The sequence below is a fragment of the Gopherus flavomarginatus genome, chromosome 3 (assembly GCF_025201925.1).
Source record: "Gopherus flavomarginatus isolate rGopFla2 chromosome 3, rGopFla2.mat.asm, whole genome shotgun sequence".
NCBI lineage: Eukaryota > Metazoa > Chordata > Testudines > Testudinidae > Gopherus > Gopherus flavomarginatus.
Window position 1 is genome coordinate 215,219,587 of NC_066619.1, and position 20,206 is coordinate 215,239,792.

Here is a 20,206-nt window from a genome sequence, read left to right on the forward strand (position 1 = left end):
AAGGAACTATAGCATGTTTTTCAAAGAAAGTCACATACATGTAAGAAGGCCTTTCTGCATAGCAGAGATCATGCAATGATCCTAGGCCTGATAACAAGATACTCTCCCCTGTCTGAACTCAAACCTATTTACACAATAGGAAGTCTGAAAAGCACTGCAGAGAAACTGAGCTACAACCTTGACCAATCCAGTCTTCTTTTTGCTAGGAAAAATGAATTGAGAGCAACAGGATCCCTAATAACTGAGATCATCAACCCTTAGGGCAATTCACCATTCTCTGTAAAGCAAGTCACAATTTGGCCAGTATTTAAGAAATCATCCCTTGATACAACAATCTTTCCATCTATTGCCTCTAGTATCTAACCTCACAACCTGTGTAATTGAGAAACTCGCCAAGGGTTGCCTCCAACTCTACCTCCGTCCTGTCAAGGTTCTGAAATCTTCCTTGGTGTTAGTGGCACTGACATATGGATCTCCTCTTGGCCAGGTAAACCTGTTATTTTCAGTGGGAGATGAATTAATCTCCCACTGAAATCCATTGCTGTGGATTAAGTGTAGTATATGAATAATTTTGTAGACCTGGTTCACGGACAATAATTAAAAATGCAAATAGCTCTCTTTATAGAAATAGTTTCACTCCCACTCGCTAATTGATGGAAGACTCATAGCAATATGTGATAAGACTCACTGAAAACCAACACTACCAAAAAAAGTCAAATTGTTTTTGTGTTTTCAAGGGTGATGACTGATTTGTAATAAGATTCAAAACAGCATTAGCGGGAGGCATAGCCAAATGATTGAAACATACTACTAGGAGTCAGGAGATATGTATTCTGTTCCATACACTCCTTGTGTGACACAAACTTTCCCCGCTTCCCCATTTGTAAAATGAGGATAGCCATGTTACTCTTCTACATGGGAGATTTAACTTGTATAAAGTACTTTGAACTCCTCCGGTAGAAGGTGCTATTGAAGTGTAAATTAGAAGGTTGTTTCAACAAAAGTTAGGAGTATTGATATCAGAATTAAAATGAAGCTAGATAAACTTTCAGTTCACTTACTAAAGTGCTAAAATATTTATAAATCTTATTTCAGGAAACAATAAAATGGGGGGTGGAATCAGTGTACAGGATATTTTAAAAAGTAAGTCAGTGTCTACTAGTTGACATTTGCCAACTTTTCTTTTTAAAAAGACATCAACTCCAAGGTTGCACATATACCAAAGCCCCAGTACCTTGCATAGTGAAATATCAGACTGAATGAAAATTCTGGCAGCTGAATTAAAAAAATTCCTAGGCATAATGTTCTGCTCAAGATAAAAATTATTCTGATGAATTCCTACAATTCATTGCTATTTTGAAGTGATGTGCTGGAGGGAGCGGGGAGTTGATGAGGGGAATGGGGGGGACTTGGTTTTGACCTGTGCCAAATTAAAACAGCAGCTTAAATAAATAAAAACAGCCCTAAAACTACTAGGAGATTAAACAAGTCCTCGTACAACCATAAGTACTAGTCAAGCATGAAAGGTTGTAAACAAAACAACCCATCAGTTCCTCTGAAAAGAGGATCAGTTAGGCACCTGTTCAATTTTACATACAGGGAAGCTTTTAAAGCACCTTATGTTTATATCCTATTAGTAGACCAGGAATTTTGTTTTTATGGTCATTAAACTTCATTAATAGCTTTTCAATAATTGTGGTAATGTAACTCTAAAGTGCTTTACTGCAGAGAAAATATGTATTCAGGACAACAGTTAACAAGTTTCAGAGTGGTAGCCATGTTAGTCTGTAAAGACTAATACAGTTAACAAATATATCCAAATATTGTTTTGTCAGATTCTAGCAAAATGCATGACTGACATTTTCTAGCAGCCTTGGTGCAGATACGATCCCCTCTAGTCCTTAGAAGGAAGGTGACAGAGTGGCTTAAAGGATTGGTAATAGGATACTTCACCTTTAGGTCACAGTAGGTCATTGGTTCAAGTACAGCATAGGCTAGTAATGACTAAAAATAACACTATCTGACAGCTATTTGGAGGCCTATGTGAAATGAACTGGTGATCTTAATACAATGCTTAGTAGACATGTATCAATGCTCAAAAAAGAAATGTTTAGCTGCCTTCTTAAAAATGTTTGCATAGAAATACTGGATGTGGCTTACCTACCCTGAGGTATGTTGACAGGGAAGTTAGTTTCCTAACTAAATTCACTAGGACTCTTCTCTGAATAAGGACAATGGAACTGAGCCCTTAAGGTTTATGCAATATGTCAAGGGGTGTAAGCCACTATCTGTAATTTTTTAGGCTACATCCATACTGGCAAGCAAACAACAAAACTTTTGTCTTTCAGCAGGAGCACCCTCCTGCTGACATGCAAATACTGCTCATCGGAGGTAGACGTTTTTTGTCAGCACGAGAGCTACACTTTTAGCGGCACAGCTGTGGTGACACAGCTATGTCATTAAAAGCTCTGTAGTGTAGACATAGCCTAGTATGGTCATAGCTTCACTGGTAGAAAAAAGGTAAAATTAGTAATGCCTTTGATAACATGGAAAAATAGTTAAAATTATAAATACCTGGAAATCACTTCTAAGCTCATTATTATTTAGAATCTTAGGCGATCCAATCAAGATAAAGACCCCGTTCTATTGGGCACTGTACAAATAAACGGTGACATTCCCTGCCCTGAAGAGCTTACAATCCAAACACAAAAAACAAAGGTAGGAGGAAAAACAGAAGCACAGAGAATTGTAGTGACTTGCCCCAGGTGTAACAGTAGATCAGTGGCAATGCCAGACATAGAACTGGGGTCTCCTGATCCCACTCAAATGCCCAGTCAACTAGACCACACTGCTTCCTAGGGGCATCTGCTTTATAGCAGCCTAATGAAGCCATAATTCTTTTGTGAGGGGGGAAAAAAGCATATTTATCTGCCAAATTGGCTGACATAGGGACTGCTGTCCTCAGGCAATCTGTAGGCTAGCTAATCAGGTGCAGGGCTTGAAAAATGTGTTTGCCTGGGGTTAGCGTGAAGCCTTTTTCCATCAGTTTCTGCAGAATTTAAACTTTCATTTTAAAACAATTACTTGTTACAATGACCTTACAAATGTGAACTGAACAGGCCTGCTGACTGGGGGGGTAGGAATTGCCCAGGTGCTTGGGTGATTTTAAAAGGGCCCAGTGCAGCAGCGCTAAGGCAGGCTTCCTGCCTGCCCTTGCACTGTGCCATTCCCAGAAGCGACTCGCATGACCCTGCAGGCCCAGGAAGTGTCTCTGCATGATGCCCCTGCCCTAAGTGCTGACTCCACAGCTTCAATTGGCCGGGAACTGCAGCCAATGGGAGCTGTGGGGCCAGTGCCTGCAGGCGGTGGCGTGCAGAGAACCCCTGCCCCTCCCCACAAGCTGCTGCCAGAAGGGTGTGCCAATCACTTTCAGGAGCCGCCTGAGGTAAATGCCAACTCCCTGATCCCTTCCTGCACCCCAATTCCCTGCCCCAGCCTAGAGCCTGCACCCCCTCCCAGAGTCTGCACCCCTCACCCCTTCCTGCACCCAAATCCCCTCCCAGAACCCACACCAAAACTTCCTCCCAGCCCCTGCACTCCAACCCCCTGCTGCAGCCTGGTGCTAGTGAATGAGGGTGGGGGCTGGACAGGGGCATGGTCTCAGGGAAGGGGCAGGGCAAGGTAAGGGTCTTTGGGTTTGTGCAATTAGACAGTTGGCAAGGACAGTGGAAGCCCTGGCCATGCCAGAAGACCACACCCAGCAGCTCGCTGGGCACCTGCCAGCACAGGTGCATCATCACCCTAATGTCAGGTGGACTGTCCATGTGGACACAGCTTGGGCTTGCATGGGGGAACATTGACTATTCTGCCCTGCAATTGCTGTCAGGAGGCCTGGAACTGACACAGTAGTGTCTTCCTCAGTCTGCTGACAGCCAGCTTCAATGATTCAGTTACTGAGCAAGCAGCAGGAGAGTGAAATTACAAGACTCCAGTCAATTTTACAATCACATTGTGGCCTGCACTAAGACTGTAAATCATTTCTTTCTTCTGCTGCTCCTTGAGAAAGCTATGAGTTACAACAGAGGACGAATTAGAGTTGGTCATAGAAGAGGAGGGCCCAAAAAATGGACATTAGCAAAGAGAGACAGTAGGGAAAACCTTTTTTTTTTTTTTTTTTTTTTTTGCAGTAGCCACCATGGGGCTCTGAAAGGCAAAGAAAGATATCCCACCACTTCACCCTTCCAAGAGCTAGAACTTCAAATTTAGAATGAGCTCCTCAGTGAGGGTCTCCACTCTTGTCTTTTATATTTATCTCTGGCTAATGAATATCCAGTAAACTTTTAAAATTCTAGATATAACTCTCACTGGAAAACACACACAAAGTTAAGCACTTGTGCAGGTAATTGCAGGTTTGGAGTATTTAACTGTACCTTTAACTCAGCATTAACTTATTTAGTTTTTTGCATCAAGCTATTAGAATGGGGGAAATGTTAATGCCACTAACAGTGCTGTACTAGTTTTGTGCATTAACAAAGACTTCTGTTTCCAAGTGTGTAAAGCACTACATTTCCTACTTTAAAAAAAAAATCTTCCAAGGGGAATCCTGTTCATATGCAATATCTTGTTCTACAGTAACTTATCACTCAAAAGGCAATGATCAGGATTGTTGGATCTAGATGATTCCTGCAGGGTGAACAGGAATTTGAAAAAAAAAAAAAAACTCAGTAAACTGACTCTTACTGAATTATACAAAAGCAGAACTGTTAAACAAATAAATAACTGTTTCTACATGACTACTTTCCTGATAACTGCACTTGAACTACTAAGCTCATTTTTCACAACTGTTGCAGAAGATAAAAACAGAATGTTTAACTTTCAGTGCAGTTCATTTTTATCAGAAGAGTGCAACTGTGGAATGACTGTTGTCAGGAATACAAGCCAAAATTTAAGAAAAGTCAGTGACTTCAGGAATTATATTGAATTTATACCATTGTTATTTGCTCAGACTGCATACTATTTGTTTCTGGTACACTAGTTTAATACTATGGACAAAAACAGTACTCCATTTCAATGGGTTTACTCAACATGAACCAAGTGAAACATATACTTTAAGTGGTATTGACCTGAACTTAGTTATACAGAAAATTGGGAAGTTATTTTGCTTATTGCTGCAATAGCTAGCATTGTGTAGGGGAATATACTTTAATCTTTAAAGTAAAAATAACTGCAAAGTATTCATTCTTTTCAGTACTTAAGGAGTAAGATCTGCCACACATGCAAAATCATTTTTAAGGCCTGACAACCTAGACTTGGTTCTTTGAAAGTTTTCACCTGTGAGGTGGCAGGTGCACATATCAGAATTCTCCTATATCACATTACAAACAGGCAGGGGGAAACAAAAAGTAAAAGTAGTATTTTGCGACAAAGGTCTGGTCAGGGCCACCCAAAGGATTCAGCGCAAAGCAATTTTGGGGGCCCCTTCCATTAAAAAAAGTTACAATACTATAGCATACTATAGTCTCAAGGTGGCCTCTGCAAGGTCTGGGACAAATTGCTCCACTTGTGTGCACCCCCCGCGGGGTAGCCCTGGGTCTGGTTCAATCAGGGTCCAAATATGGTATGATGGTAGTTTTAAAAAATGCAGTTACAAAACCACGGTGGACTCTGTCTGTCTTTCCAAGCCAAGGCAAACGCGTAAACCCGGAACTCATTCCTTCTTCCACCTCACCAAGCTAGGCGCGGCAGCTTGGTGTTTGCACACCACATCCCAGATTTACTCGTATAAGTCCACCTTCTTAGGGAGACGTGTGAAAAAGCAACCTGCAGTCAATATGAAAAACCCTCAGCGCTATAAATCAGCCACGTGGAGCTGCTACAGTGACTTCCTGCTTCAGATCATTTGAGCTGTTGGGCGCAGCTCAGCAGGGAAAAGACGAGGCGAGCAAGAGAGGAATCGGGGCAGTTTAAAGGGTAGAGGAGGGGAGGAAAAAGTTTGTGCCTGCAGCACAGTGACGGATTGAGCAGGGGGCGGCAGCAGCCAGCGGTGGAGGGAAGGCACCGGATCAGCAGCCAGGGATCTGGGTAGAGCAAAGAGAGGAGCAGCAACAGCAGCTGGGAGAAGGGGGCTGGAGCGAGCAGCAGCGGGGGCGCAAAGCCAGGCGCGGGCAGGGAGCGGCGTGGGGGAGCCGAGCCCGGCTCCGGGCTGGGGCGGGAATAGCTCAGGAGGGGCCGAGGCGGGCGGCGGCGCGAGTGGAAGCAGTATCAGGGCTTAGCGCCGGGGGCCCGGCGGGGGAGGATGCGGCTGAAGCTGGGCTTTCTGCTGCGCGCTGTGCTGCTGGCGGGCAGCTTCCTGGGGCTGCTGCTGCTCTGGTCCTCGCTGGCCCCCCGCGCCGAGGAGCCGAGCCCGCAGGGCAGGATGCGGGTGAGTGAGCGCTCCGGCGGGGCGGGGCGGTGGTTCCCTCCAGTGCGGGGGACGGGGTGAGGGTGTCTCTCGGCCCGCCCAGCCCCCTCCGTGGGAGGCGGCTGCTCCCGGCAGGCCCCCCCCTTTCGCCGGGCGGCGGCTGGTGCCCAGGCTGCGGCCTGTGGCGTTTGAAGGCCCGACCGGGGAGCTGCGGCCCCGGGCAGAGGCTGCGACGGCCGGCCTGGGCAGCCGGGCTCCTCACAGCGCCCGGGCACCGTGCCCAGCCGGCCCCGCGGCAGAGCACGGGTGGGGCGGGCTTCGCCATGGCGGCCACCCCGGGGATCGAGTCCCGCTGGGCGCCCGGGCCTGCCCTGACCCTGTGCGCCGGGTAGGGGGAGTCCCGGCCGCCCCCAGGCGGCCAATACCGGGGAGGGGCCCAGGCTGCGGCCCGTGCAGCCCCCCGGTGCAGCGGCAGCCTAGCCCCAAGAGGGGTTGGCTTCGGAGGGTGTATCCTGCACTCACCCGGGTCATTAGAGCGGCACTGACCGCCCACAGGCTTTGGACGAGAGGGGAAGGGCTATGTTGTCCTGCGGCCGCCGGTGGTAGGAAATGCCCTGCTGCCTTCTGCGAACTAAGTGGCAGAAGCAGGAGCTGCACAGGTGTACAGGACTAGTTGTAGTTAATCAGTTTGTCTGAGGCAGTCTTTTTCCGGATAAGAGAGCACTGGCTCAGGTATACGCTTTCACTGCAGTAAACAATAGCTTGAACCATGATCTCCTAATTGTCAAACACTTGATATGCATCTCTGCCTCGGTACTTCTAGTAGAGGCCTTGCACCTCTGTATTCGCTCCCTGGGAAAATGCACATAACAATCCTGGCCACTTTTAGTAAAAGCTACAGATTGCACCATTTTTGCCTAGGCCTTCCCAACTGAACTAATTCCTAACTGACTGGCTAGATTAAAGGCACATTTTGTCATATTAAGATAATTAATGTCTCAATTTAAACTTTGTAAGGTGTCCAGATACCCCATAATGCTTATGTTTTACCAAGTATTAAAAAACAATACATGCTTTCTTCTTTTCCTCCTTTTCACAAACTTTCTTCATTCCCCTGTGATGTGGTATCTCTTATCTCAACGGGCCCCCACTGTGTTCCACCTGCTACAAACAGAGGCGCAGTTGTGATGGAGACAAGAGGAGCAGATCCAGCAGGAAGAGTAACATGAAAGGCTCTTGCTGCTGGCATGGTAGTAGTTGGTGTGGAGGCAGTAGAACAGAGCTTGTTCAGGGCTACAAGTCCCCACAGTGGAACAGTAGCATGGACTTTGATATCTAGAACAACTGACTGCTATTCTAATAGAATTTTGTTATTAAAATATTTCTTACCGGTAGCTTGTAAAAATACTATACTTAAGAGGTCTGAGAAACAAATGTGCGTGTTCTCCAATAGCATTGTTACACGGCATTACTACAGTTGAGAATAAACTGACCTGCTCTTGATTGGATTCTCAGTAGGTATTTCTATTTAGATCATATCTTGTAAGTGCTGCTCATCATGCTGAGGTTCAAAAGCTAAGTTTAAAGTAATCTTGGAGATCTTACTTTAAACCACAAAAGCAAGCAAGGAAATTTCATAGTTAAAACTAAAAATCTGAAATGACATTCTGGATTTCACTCGTGCAGTGTTTGGCTTTTATAGCTGAACACTTTGCATAATAACCAAGAGAAAGTTAGTTTGTATAGTTCTTAACTTGTGAAAATTAATAGGCTCTTTCAAGAGATGTTGCTATCTTTTGAAACTTGTACAGTTAGTTGAATCTTGGCAGATATGGTTGAGATGATGGATTATAATGGCTCCTTTGGAGTTCTCATGGTTGATTAGAAAACTCATTTTCTAATTTCTGATCTGTCCTTCCAAAAACATGTGTTTTGCCTGTACAATAAACCCATGTTTAAAATCTTTAGAAATTTTACTTGCACGTGAATTTTCTTGTCTATGACATTTCAGTTTAAATTCACTAAAATCATTTATTTTTAGTGCTTATGAAGGGTGTTAGACTTGACAGCTGTGGAAACTTGTCTCCTAAAAGAGTAGGCAAATCATGGGTAGTAGTTATTGAGAGGAAATGTAGAGTACATCTCTACCTCGATATAACACTGTCCTCGGGAGCCAAAAAATCTTACCACGTTATAGGTGAAATTGCGTTTATATCAAACTTGCTTTGATCCACTGGAGTGTGCACCCCCCCCCTCCCAGAGCACTGCTTTACTGTGTTATGTCTGAATTCATGTTATATCGAGTCACGTTTTATTGGGGTAGAGGTGTATATCCTCACAGCAAGGAAAAACCCATGTCTGGGCTGTGCCCACTGGCTTGGGCTTGTGTGTCTTGGGCTGCAAGGGCTGTTTCATTGGAACCTGAGCTCTGGGACCCTCCTGCCTCAGAGGTTCCTAGAACCTGGGCTGTAGCCTGAGCCCAGAAGTCTACCCAGCAATGAAACAGCCCCACTGGCTGAGTTCTGTGAGCTGGAGTCAGTTGGCACAGGCTGTCCAGCTGCAGTTTGAGGTGGCTCCTACTGGTCACTTTTGAGGTGCACTCCTGATGTGAAGAATCTTGCACTGTCTCTGTATGCCTGTATTGATTAAAATAAGGACTGTAGTGTAATGAAACTGCTACCTTTCACAAACACTGAATTCACTCAACTAAAAATTGCTTCTGAACTGAAACCTTGTGGCCAAGTTTCTGCCTCAAGTGAATGATTACAGACAAGGTGGATGAGGTAATATCTTTTATTGGACCAACTTTTGTTGGTGAGACAGACAAGCTTTTGAGCTTAGAACAGTGCTCGTCTTCTTTAGGAAACGTATGAATACAAGGAGGAGCAGATCGTTTAGCATGACTAGTTAACCTGTATTTCACTGGGCTATTCAAAGTGAAGTGGCCCATTAACACCTCTGCAGTTGTGATGGAGGTGGGGGTTGGTTAGCCATAAAATGAATGATTACTGCCAATTATAAAGCTCTGAAAACAAGAGTTTATAAACTTGGAAATGCTGACAGACCCTTAACTTAAGCGCTAGCACAGGGGTTCTCAAACTGGAGATCAGGACCCCTCAGGGGGTCATAGGGTTATTACATGGGGAGTCACGAGCTGTCAGCCTCCACCCCAAACCCTGCTTTGCCTCCAGCACTTATAATTGTGTTATAAATTAAAAACACTTTTTTTATATGTTTAAGGGAGGGTCATACTCAGTGGCTTGCTATATGAAAGGGGTCACCAGTATGCAAGTTTGAGAACTGCTGTGCTAGCAGAAAGCTGCTTGTTTACTGTGCATGCACAATTGCTGCTTAGTTCAAGCTGTTAGTTCTCTCTCAGGTCACATATAACAAGACTGAGGGTATGGCTACACTTACAGCTGTACAGCGCTGGGAGTTACAGCTGTCTTCGTACTGCTGTGTAGGGAAAGCACTGCAGTGTGGCCACACTGAGGCCCTGGCTACACTGGTGCTTTACAGCGCTGCAATTTTCTCGCCCCCCTGAGCGCTGCAAGATACAGCGCTGTAAAGCGTCAGTGTAAACAGTGCCACAGCGCTGGGAGCATGGCTCCCAGCGCTGCAAGCTACATCCGATGAGGAGGTGGCTTACGTGCAGCGCTGGGAGAGCTCTCTCCCAGCGCTGATGCTGCAACTACACTCTCGCTTCAAAGCGCTGCCGCAGCAGCGCTTTGAAGTTTCAAGTGTAGCCATACCCAGAGAGCTGTCATCATTGTAAAAAGGCAGTCAACATTGGAAATTATTTGCTTTTAGAAATAACGGAGGAATTTACATTATAAAGATTCTAGGAAAAGAAGTAATTGCTTGTCTCACCACTGGTATTTGGGGTATAAATGGGATTAAAATCTTAACTATGGCAAATTTCTTGTTCTTATATTATTTAAACTGGAATTTACAATGTGTACCGAACACGTCAGCCTCTGGGGTATATCTATATAATAGCATACACATTAAAACATAATTGACTGTTTTAGGGGGAAGGCAAGACTTTCTCCTAGAGTATATCAGCAGAGATGGATTTACAAAGTAAAAGTAAAAACTAACTATACAAAATCCAGCAAATGAACAGTTTGGGGTGGGGGAGAGGAAGGAGGACATAAGTCCACAAGTGATTGAATGGTGTAAACCTCAAAGATGGGAGGAATCATTAGAGATTAGAGTGGAGTAATGTGAGAAGTGATGGAATGTAGTTTTTAGAAGTACAATTTTAGGGTAAATATCAGGAAGGGGAGATTATGACACTGGAATAATCTCCCAAGGAAAGTGGTCGATGCCCTTACTTCTAAACACCTCTCTTAAAAACCAGTCTTTGTTCAGCACAACACATTTTCTAGTACTTTACCATCTTGTATATGTAGTATGGTTGACGATAAAAACTTACTCTATAGGTCTCTGAGCCTTATTTTTCTGTGGCTGTTGGTATTTGGGTTTGGAGCACTCATCAAGGATCATTTGTTTGGATGAAGAGGGTGATGTTCCTACTAATACGCTATTTTACAATTAATTAACAATACTTAACTCTTTGACATCCTCTCTGTTTTAATGAACATTAGCAGTCTAACCTTTTCAGAAGCTAGTATGCTTTTGACTAGTAGTTCTCAAACTGCACTTCTGCAGAGTTGTTTCCAGATTAAACACAGGTCTGTGTTAGAGTATTTGTTGCAGCAACATATCTTGTCTACTATGAGGCAGCTTTATCCAATAGAAAAACAGCTCATGTATTCATGTTGTGCAAAGCACATATCTAACAAGTGTATTTCACACATTCTATTTCTAATGATTGCTGTGGGTGGGTATTAATAGATTAGTCTTATCTGACTTCTGTTTCTAAACAGTGTAGCAAGGAATTTTATAATTGTTACTACTTTTCTGAAATGGCTTTGTCTGCATTATGTTCAATTATACTGATTATTGTTTCTGTCACTAGGCATTACTCTACAAATTGTGCTTCCTATATAGAAACTGCATTATTGTTTCAACAGAAGAAAAAATCAAGACCAGATTGCTGAAAGCCTTTTTCAAGCCATACAATCTAAAAATAGGCTAGAATTTAATATTTTACTGCTAAGGCTAAATAATGCACTTGTCCACTAAGCATTATAAACACGTAGGCACAGCAGGGAGTAAAATTCTAATAAAGCTTATAAGCTTTCAAGAAACAAGTGTTTGGAATTGTATGACATTCTGAGGTGCCATCCAGAGCAGTGAGGGGCTGTGTTACCAGTTCCTTGCAACCTTGGGTGCCTCACATTGTTTTGCTGAGGTAGCTCCAGTCTGGGTCGCTCACAGCCATGCAACATGCAGGTAATACCCTGAGGGTTTTTTGTGCATAACTTGTAGCTTGTCAGCCACATGTCAGTCACACTCTGGTGTCCACCAACCTCGGTTATCACTTGCAGGGTGACCCCAACACACTCCGTCTCAGATTCCCCCCAAAATATATGTTCTGGACTGTCCAGCCCTCTCAGGTCCATTGCTCCTCAAAGGAGATCAGTATACAACAATTTATTACCATAAATGAAGTTACCCACACAGTTCAGTTTAAAGACAATACTGGATTGGTTTTAATTAAATTCATTTTATTCTTTATTTAACTACAAAGAGAGATTTTAAGTAAGTACAAGGCATTAAAGTCAGAAATGGTTACAAGAGAAATAAAAATAAAATGCTTTCTAGTGCTAAAACTTAACAATCTAGACTTGGTTAAAGGTAAAATTCTTACCTCATGCTCCATGCAATAGGTCCAGTTTCAGGTCAAAATCTCTCCCAAAGTCCAAACATTTTTTTCTTTTGTCTTTTTAGGTGAAAATGAAAGATAGGAGTGGGGAGAGAGAACTTGGAATGTTTTTGCACCTCACTTTATAGTCCTGTCCTTCTTTTGAAATGTGTTTTCCTGAGGGTTACTCCTAGATAAAGTTTGTTCCTACTGTGAGGCTGGATCATGGAGTCTTGTGGTGAAAGAGGTTCCATGCTGTTTGCTAAGATGCAGATCAGTTTGTTCCTGCTCTCCTCTCTTTCCCCTCTTCCCTGCCAAAGAATGGCCACTTGATAGGTGATTGCCCATTAACTTTTACACCAGTAGAGTTGCATGTCAGCATGTCCTTTGTCTTTGAGAAACGTGGTTTGGCCACTCCCCAGATATGTCTGGTAAACACACTTCAGTCATAATTTCACCTTATGTTTATAACTTTACGTATATTACTACACACATTTGATCATGATATTGTTCATCAGTGAGTTCTTAATTTTCAAATACTACCTCACAAGGCATATTTTGTACAAAGAGTTACAGTAGTGTGTACCGTGTGAATACAGGGTTACATTTCATCACAGACCCCTTCTGCTTTAAAAGTCTTGCACCCTTCACTCCCTGCACGAGTAGCCAGGAGTAGGATGGTGAATAATTGTGAAAATATTATAATGCCATTCTATAAATCAATGGTACTCTCTTACCTTGAATACTGTATTCATTTCTTGCTCTGTCTCAAATTATTACTGGAATAGAAAGGTTTCAAAGACAGATGAGAATGGTTAGAGGCATGGAAAGCTTCTATATGGAGAAAGGGTGGGAGATAAAATTGGAACTGTTTACTTTAAAGAGGAGGTGAATTAGAGGTGACATTAAAAAGTATACAAAATAACAGTATAGAAAAGATAAGAGATTTTCTGGTTCCTTCTCATGGTGCAGGTTGAAAGAGACATTCAATGAGAATGAAAGGGAGCAAATTCAGAACTGAAAAAAGGAAGCAAATTTTCACATAATTTGCCCATGGAATTCCCTTCCAAAAGATATCATTGAGGCAAAGAGTTTAGCAGAATTAAAAAAGAAAATGGACATCTATTAACATTTGTATTTAGTCACACCTAGAGGTCTCATTCAGGATCAAGGCCTTGTTGTGGTAGGTGCTGGACAGAGACAATAAAAGACAATCCCTTGTTCTGAAAAGTTTCACAAGCTTGCAGTCTAAAACAAACGTAATCAGAATTGACTAGCCAAACAAAATATATTCTCTCAATTCATGGAGCATATTTAAAAAAACAAAAAAACCGTCCCTTTGTATGGATAAGAAGAATATCCAGTATCATGAGATCAGAATTAAAAAGCCAAAAGTTTGGCTAAGGATGCAAGCACTCATGCTCAAAGCATAAGCCACCCTTACACTAATGCGGGGTTAGGAAGAAACTTTCCATATGGGGAGTTTATTCCTTAACTGCCTACTGTGGTGTAAAGGACAGATCTGGATTAATTTTAAAGTCCAAGCTGGGCCCGAACCCAAAGCAAGCAGCACTGACCTGAATTCGACCAAAGAGTGGTGTTGTTTTCAGAACTGACCCTGACATGTCCCCACCTGCCAAATCTGTGCTAGCACCGCTGCCTTGTCTTTGGGGAATGACCTTGGTTGGGGCTTCCCTGTGCCCCCAATCCATCTCTAGCCACCTACTGCCTGTGGGGGTCAGCATGACAACAGGGGCTCCATGCCCCATTCTTGCTGGCCACTGCTATCTCACCGCACTGCGTGTGCTGGGGAGTTAGAGACACTGCAATGTGTCATCACGCTAACTCTGCACCACACATGAGCGCAGCGAGATGGCAACAGCTGGCAGGAGGGAGGCACACAGGTGGTGCTGTGCTGACCCCACGGGCAGGAGGAGGTGATTAGAGATGGCTCAGCTTGAGCTTGTGAGGGTCAGGTTGTCATCAGACCTGACCCACCCAACACTTTGTAGTTGGGTCCTGTTGAGTTGCAAGGCTCTACTGTGGTGGCATTTTTGCAACTTTTTTCTGAAGCAGCTGGTACTGGCTGCTGCTGGAGACAGACTGCTGCACTAGATGGGCCACCGGTTTGAGTCAGTATGGCAAGTTGTATGTTTGGAAAGGGGAGAAAGTTATGTGTTTATGAGACACCTACTTGCAAGACATAGTAATTTACTCCTGGGGGAATTTTGCGCCACTGCAGAATGCAGAATTTTGCAGAATTCCCTGTTTGCCCCGCAGAATTTCTGGCTGCCTCTATGGACCACTGGACTCTGCAGAGCCCAGCTCACAGGGAGTGGAGTGTTCAGCCTGGCAGGGCTGGAGGTGAATGCTATATGATCCTCATTCTCTCAAGGACAGGAGAGGGCCTGGGAGACCCAGCTCTGCCAAAGGATGAGGAAGGGTAGGGCCACACCACACCATGTACCGCAGTGGGACAGTAAAGAAATTGGGAGGGGTAAAGGCTCTGGGGGTGCTGGTGTCTGGGCTAGGGGCTTCCCTGCAGCTAGGATCTGTGGGGTAGGGGGTGCTGGTGTCTGGGCTGTGTGGAGAGGGGGGTGCTGGTATCTAGGGGTTGCCCCGTGGCTGGGCTCTGTGGGGAAGCAGGTGCTGGTGGCTGGGCTGGGGTGCCTTAGTTGAGATTCTTTGGGCCCACTTGGAGTGTAAATCAGAACAGGATTTTTTTTTTCTCTTCGGGGTGTGGCAAAAACTGTGTAACAGTCTAGTTGTGAAAAAGCTAGTATATTCAGTGAGGTATCTGTGTCTAAGGGGAAATTTAAAAGGAAGAAAAATGGCAAGCTTAACATATCGTAGTAAATCAGGGAGGAGCTCAGTTGTAGTGAGCTTCTGTTGAAATCCAAAATGGAAAGGTTCCAATTCTGAAAATATGTGCCTTTTTATGGAGGAAGAATATATATTCTTACACCTTTTGGTTTTTCACTGGGGTGGTGGTTTGATTTTGGGGGAATATAAGGGAAAATCACACCATTGTTTTTGTGCAACTCAGGAAAATTATGAGTTACTATTACAGTACTCTTTTTGGATAAAGACTCAAACTGTTTCTGTTGATTATTTTGTAATTAGCATTTATTGCTTGTTATAGAAAATGTTAGTGACCCTGTGAACTTGAAATTGAATCAGTTTTAAAATGATTTAAAAAGAGTTTGTAATGGTGTATTTCCCATGAGTCCCTCTGCCAGTCTGTGGTTTTACAATTCCATTTTTCTATGTAAGGCCAACCTTCTCACAGATTTTTGTGTCCCAGGGTTTGGCTACACTTGCAGCTGTACAGCGCTGGGAGTTAAAACTGTCTTCATACAGCTGTGTAGGGAAAGCGCTGCAGTGTGGCCACATTTACAGCTACCAGCGCTGCAGTGTGGCCACATTTGCAGTGGTGTTGGGAGTGGTGCATTATGGGCAGCTATCCCAGTGTTCAAGTGTCTGCAACGTGCTTTTCAAAAGAGGGGGGTGGAGTGGAGTGTGACAAGGAGCATGGGAGAGACAGAGTGGATTTTTGGAACTGACACTGTGTCAGCTCCCTGCCTTGCAAGTTCTAAGGACTTGAAGACACACAGCACCAACCTTCAATCATTTTAAAAGTTTCGACCCCTTCCCCCACCCCACTCTCATTCACTAAATGCAAATAACCTTCAGGCCAGATAAGCAGCTGCTCCAAAACAGACGCCTCTCCCCCACTCCGGGCTGCTTCTCTCCTCAAGCAAACACTAGGGGATCCCCCCTCCCTGCCTCTGCTCGAGCAAACAGTAGCTGTGTTTGTTTTTTAGGTTAGCAGCTCTGGGAGCTCCGAGTTCACAACAGAACAGAGTGTTACCTTTTCTTAAAAAGCATTATGGGAATCTTCCAGAGGTCAGTTACAGCATAATAAGATTAATCACCGTTTACACGGACACCCCAGCGCTGCAAGAGCAGCACTATAGTCGTTATTCCCCACGTCGAGGTGGAGTACAGCCAGCGCTGTAGCCAGGGAGATACAGCACTGTATGTGCCTTGCCAGTGTGGACGGGGAGTAAGTTACAGCACTGTAAAGCCACCACCAGTGCTGTAACTGTCAAGTGTAGTCAAGCCCCCAGTCTTTGAGTGTCCAACCATAGATACCTTGTGTCTGATTCTTCAGAGGCACTGAGGACTCACCGTTCCCAGTGGGGGATTAAAGAACAAAATCTGTTTTCACTTGTTTTGTAGTTGAAAGTGTTTTGTTTATGGTCATTTTCACCGTTTCCATGTACTCACATGGAGCCTGACCCACTGCTCATTGAATGGGATGGACGGTAGGTCAGATCCTTGGACCCTGAATTGACAATGAGCTCCATGCAGGCACTCAGATTTATTGATGTCATTTGGGCTCTGTAAGGCATTTGACCTGCATGAAGCTTGTTTTATAATCAAGGCCTTAGTTACTTTTCACCTATTGTGTTAGAGACCCTCAACAGAGGAAAGAGGAAACATTTATAACCAGATTTTCAGAAGTATTCACAAATTTTGCGTATCTTAAGTAAAGACTGACTGACTATAGAGAAAACACAGTGAGCTTGTGTCATAACATATTCCCAGATCTGGACCTTAGCGTCCAAAATATGGGGGTTAGCATGAAAACCTCCAAGCTTAGTTACCAGCTTGGACCTGGTAAAGCTGCCACCACCCAAAAAATTAGAGTGTTTTGGGGCACTCTGGTCCCCCCAGCAACCTTCCCTGGGGACCCCAAGACCCAAATTCCTTGAGTCTCACAACAAAGGGGAATAAACCATTTCCCTTCCCCCTCCTCCTTCCAGGTGTTCCCTCCCTGGGTTCCTGGAGAGATACACGGAAGCAAGCTCCGTGAATCTAAACAGAGGGATTCGACCCTCCCTATTTCCAGTCCTGGAAATAGGTACCGAGAGAGAGAACCAAGCTCCCCCACCCCCCTCCTTCACCCAGAGGGAATGCAAAGTCAGGCTAGTAAATCTAACACACACAGATTTCCCCCTGACTTCTTCCTCCCACCAATTCCCTGGTGAGCTACAGACTCAATTCCCTGCAGTTCCCCACTAAAGAAAAAACTCCAACAGGTCTTAAAAAGAAAGGAAAAAATACATAAAAATGGTCTCTCTATATTAAGGTGACAAATACAGGGTCAATTGCTTAAAAGAAATATGAATAAACAGCCTTATCCACAAAGAATACAATTTAACACATTCCAGCAACTACACACATGTAAATACAAAAAAACAAACCTATGGTCTTCCTATCTTTGTACTTACAACTTGGAAACAGAAGATTAGAAAAGCAGGAGGCAGAAAAATCCTCTCATAGCCGAGAGAGTACAGGCAGAAGACAAGAACAAAGGACTCACACACAAACTTCCCTCCACCCAAATTTGAAAAAGTCTTGTTTCCTGATTGGTCCTCTGGTCAGGTGTTTCAGGTTACTCCTTTCCAGGTAAAAGAACATTAAGCCTTAGCTATCTGTTTATGACACGCCCCCCAAATTGCAGACAGTGGGTAACCTCACTGGCGGCGATTTCCTCCTAGAGCTTTAAAATAAACAGATTAATACAACACATGCACCGTTACATATACCACTAAGTATATAACTAATAGACTTTTACATTTTAAGAACACTTTTTAACTACTGGATTCTGGGAAACTCTCATGGGAGAGAGCATCAGCTACTTTGTTAGAAGCTCCTGAAATGTGCTGACTTTCAAAATCAAAATCTTGGAGAGCTAAACTCCAACGAAGAAGTTTCTTGTTGTTCCCCTTGGCAGTATGAAGCCACTTTAGCACAGCATGGTCAGTTTGTAGCTGGAACCGCCGTCCCCAAACATACGGGCGTAGCTTTTCCAGGGCGTACACAATGGCATAGCATTCCTTTTCACTGACTGACCAGTGACTTTCCCTCTCAGACAGTTTCTTGCTGAGAAACATGACAGGATGGAAGTTGTGATCCGTTGCTTCTTGCATGAGAACTGCTCCTATACCACGCTCAGATGCATCCGTGGTTACTAGGAATGGGTTGTCCAAGTCCGGGGCCCTGAGCACAGGGTCAGACATGAGCGTTGCCTTAAGTTGGGTAAAGGCCTTTTGACACTCATTAGTTCACTTAACTGCATTTGGCTGGGTCGTTTTGGTCAGGTCGGTCAGTGGGGCAGCGATTTGGCTGTAGTGTGGTACAAATCGCCTGTAGTACCCGGCCAAGCCTAAGAAGGATTGGACCTGTTTCTTTGACCTTGGGACAGGCCACTTTTGGATAGCATCCGCCTTGGCCTGTAGGGGGTTTATGGTTCCTCGACCCACCTGGTGCCCCAGATAAGTCACTCTGTTTTGGCCTATTTGACACTTTTTGGCCTTAACAGTTAGTCCGGCCTGCCTGATGCGCTCAAAGACTTTTTCCAGGTGTAGTAGGTGTTCGGGCCAGGAGTGTGAAAAAATGGCCACATCATCGAGGTAGGCAACTGCATATTCGCCCAGTCCTGCAAGTAGACCATCTACCAGCCTCTGGAAGGTGGCGGGTGCATTTCGCAGCCCGAAAGGAAGGACATTAAATTCATACACCCCCGCATGGGTGACGAATGCTGACCTTTCCTTGGCAGGTTCATCTAGCGGTACTTGCCAGTACCCCTTGGTTAAGTCTATTGTAGACATGAACTGGGCACGTCCCAACTTCTCCAATAGCTCATCAGTGCGTGGCATTGGATAGTTGTCCGGACGAGTTACCGCATTTAGCTTACGGTAGTCCACACAAAAGCGTATTTCCCCATCTGGTTTGGGTACCAGAACCACTGGAGATGCCCATGCACTGGTAGATGAGCTGATTATACCCATCTGTAGCATGTTCTGGATCTCCCGTTCTATAGCAGCTTGGGCATGAGGAGACACCCGGTAAGGTGGGGTTCTAATGGGGTGAGCATTACCTGTGTCAATGGAGTGGTATGCCCGTTCAGTCCGTCCTGGGGTGGCTGAGAACAATGGGGCGAAGCTAGTGCACAGCTCCTTGATTTGTCGCCGCTGCAGACGTTCCAGGGTGGTTGAGAGGTTCACCTCTTCCACGCCACCGTCTTTTTTCCCTTCGTAGTAGACACCGTCAGGCCACTCAGCATCATCTCCCTGGACTGTAAACTGACAAACCTGTAAGTCTCTGGAATAGAAAGGCTTGAGAGAATTAACATGGTACACTCTGGGCTTTAGTGAGGAATTGGGAAATGCTATGAGGTAGTTCACAGTTCCCAGGCACTCTTGGACCGTGAATGGCCCTTCCCATGATGCTTCCATCTTATGGGCCTGTTGCGCCTTCAAGACCATAACCTGGTCTCCTACCTTGAAGGAACGTTCTCTGGTATGTTTGTCATACCAGGCCTTTTGCTCTTCCTGAGCATCCTTTAGGTTCTCTCTAGCAAGGGCTAAAGAGTGTCGGAGGGTGCTTTGTAGGTTGCTTACAAAGTCCAGAATGTTAGTTCCTGGAGAAGGCGTAAACCCCTCCCATTACTGCTTCACCAGCTGTAATGGCCCCTTAACCTCGTGACCATACACAAGTTCAAACGGTGAAAACCCTAAACTGGGATGTGGTACAGCCCTGTAGGCAAACAGCAACTGCTGCAACACTAGGTCCCAATTATTGGAGTGTTCGTTGACAAATTTACATATCATGGCCCCTAAAGTTCCTTTAAACCTTTCCACCAGGCCATTGGTTTGATGGTGGTACGGGGTGGCAACCACGTGGTTCACCCCATGAGTTTCCCACAGTTTTTGCATGGTCCCTGCCAGGAAGTTAGATCCTGAATCTGTAAGGATGTCGGAGGGCCAACCTACCCTGGCAAAAATGTCTGTTAGGGCCAGGCACACAGTGTTAGCCCTGGTGTTGCCTAGAGCTACTGCTTCCGGCCATCTGGTAGCAAAGTCCATGAAAGTCAGTACGTACTGCTTTCCTCTGGGCGTCTTTTTTGGGAAAGGACCCAGAATATCTACAGCTACTGGCTGAAATGGGACCTCAATTATGAG

At 44.7% G+C, this 20,206-nt stretch overlaps 1 protein-coding gene across 2 annotated transcripts in view; it reads left to right on the plus strand.

Annotated features, from left to right (window-relative positions):
- Window positions 1-5,869: 5,869 nt before the first annotated feature.
- The window catches only part of GALNT7 (polypeptide N-acetylgalactosaminyltransferase 7), a 103,139-nt gene continuing 88,802 nt past the window's right edge, over window positions 5,870-20,206 (plus strand). For both annotated transcript variants that reach the window (XM_050945336.1, XM_050945335.1), the window contains exon 1: window positions 5,870-6,421. In XM_050945336.1, coding sequence (XP_050801293.1) covers window positions 6,296-6,421 — 126 coding nt within the window. In that variant the 5' untranslated portion in view covers window positions 5,870-6,295. The remainder of the gene's footprint in view (window positions 6,422-20,206) is intronic.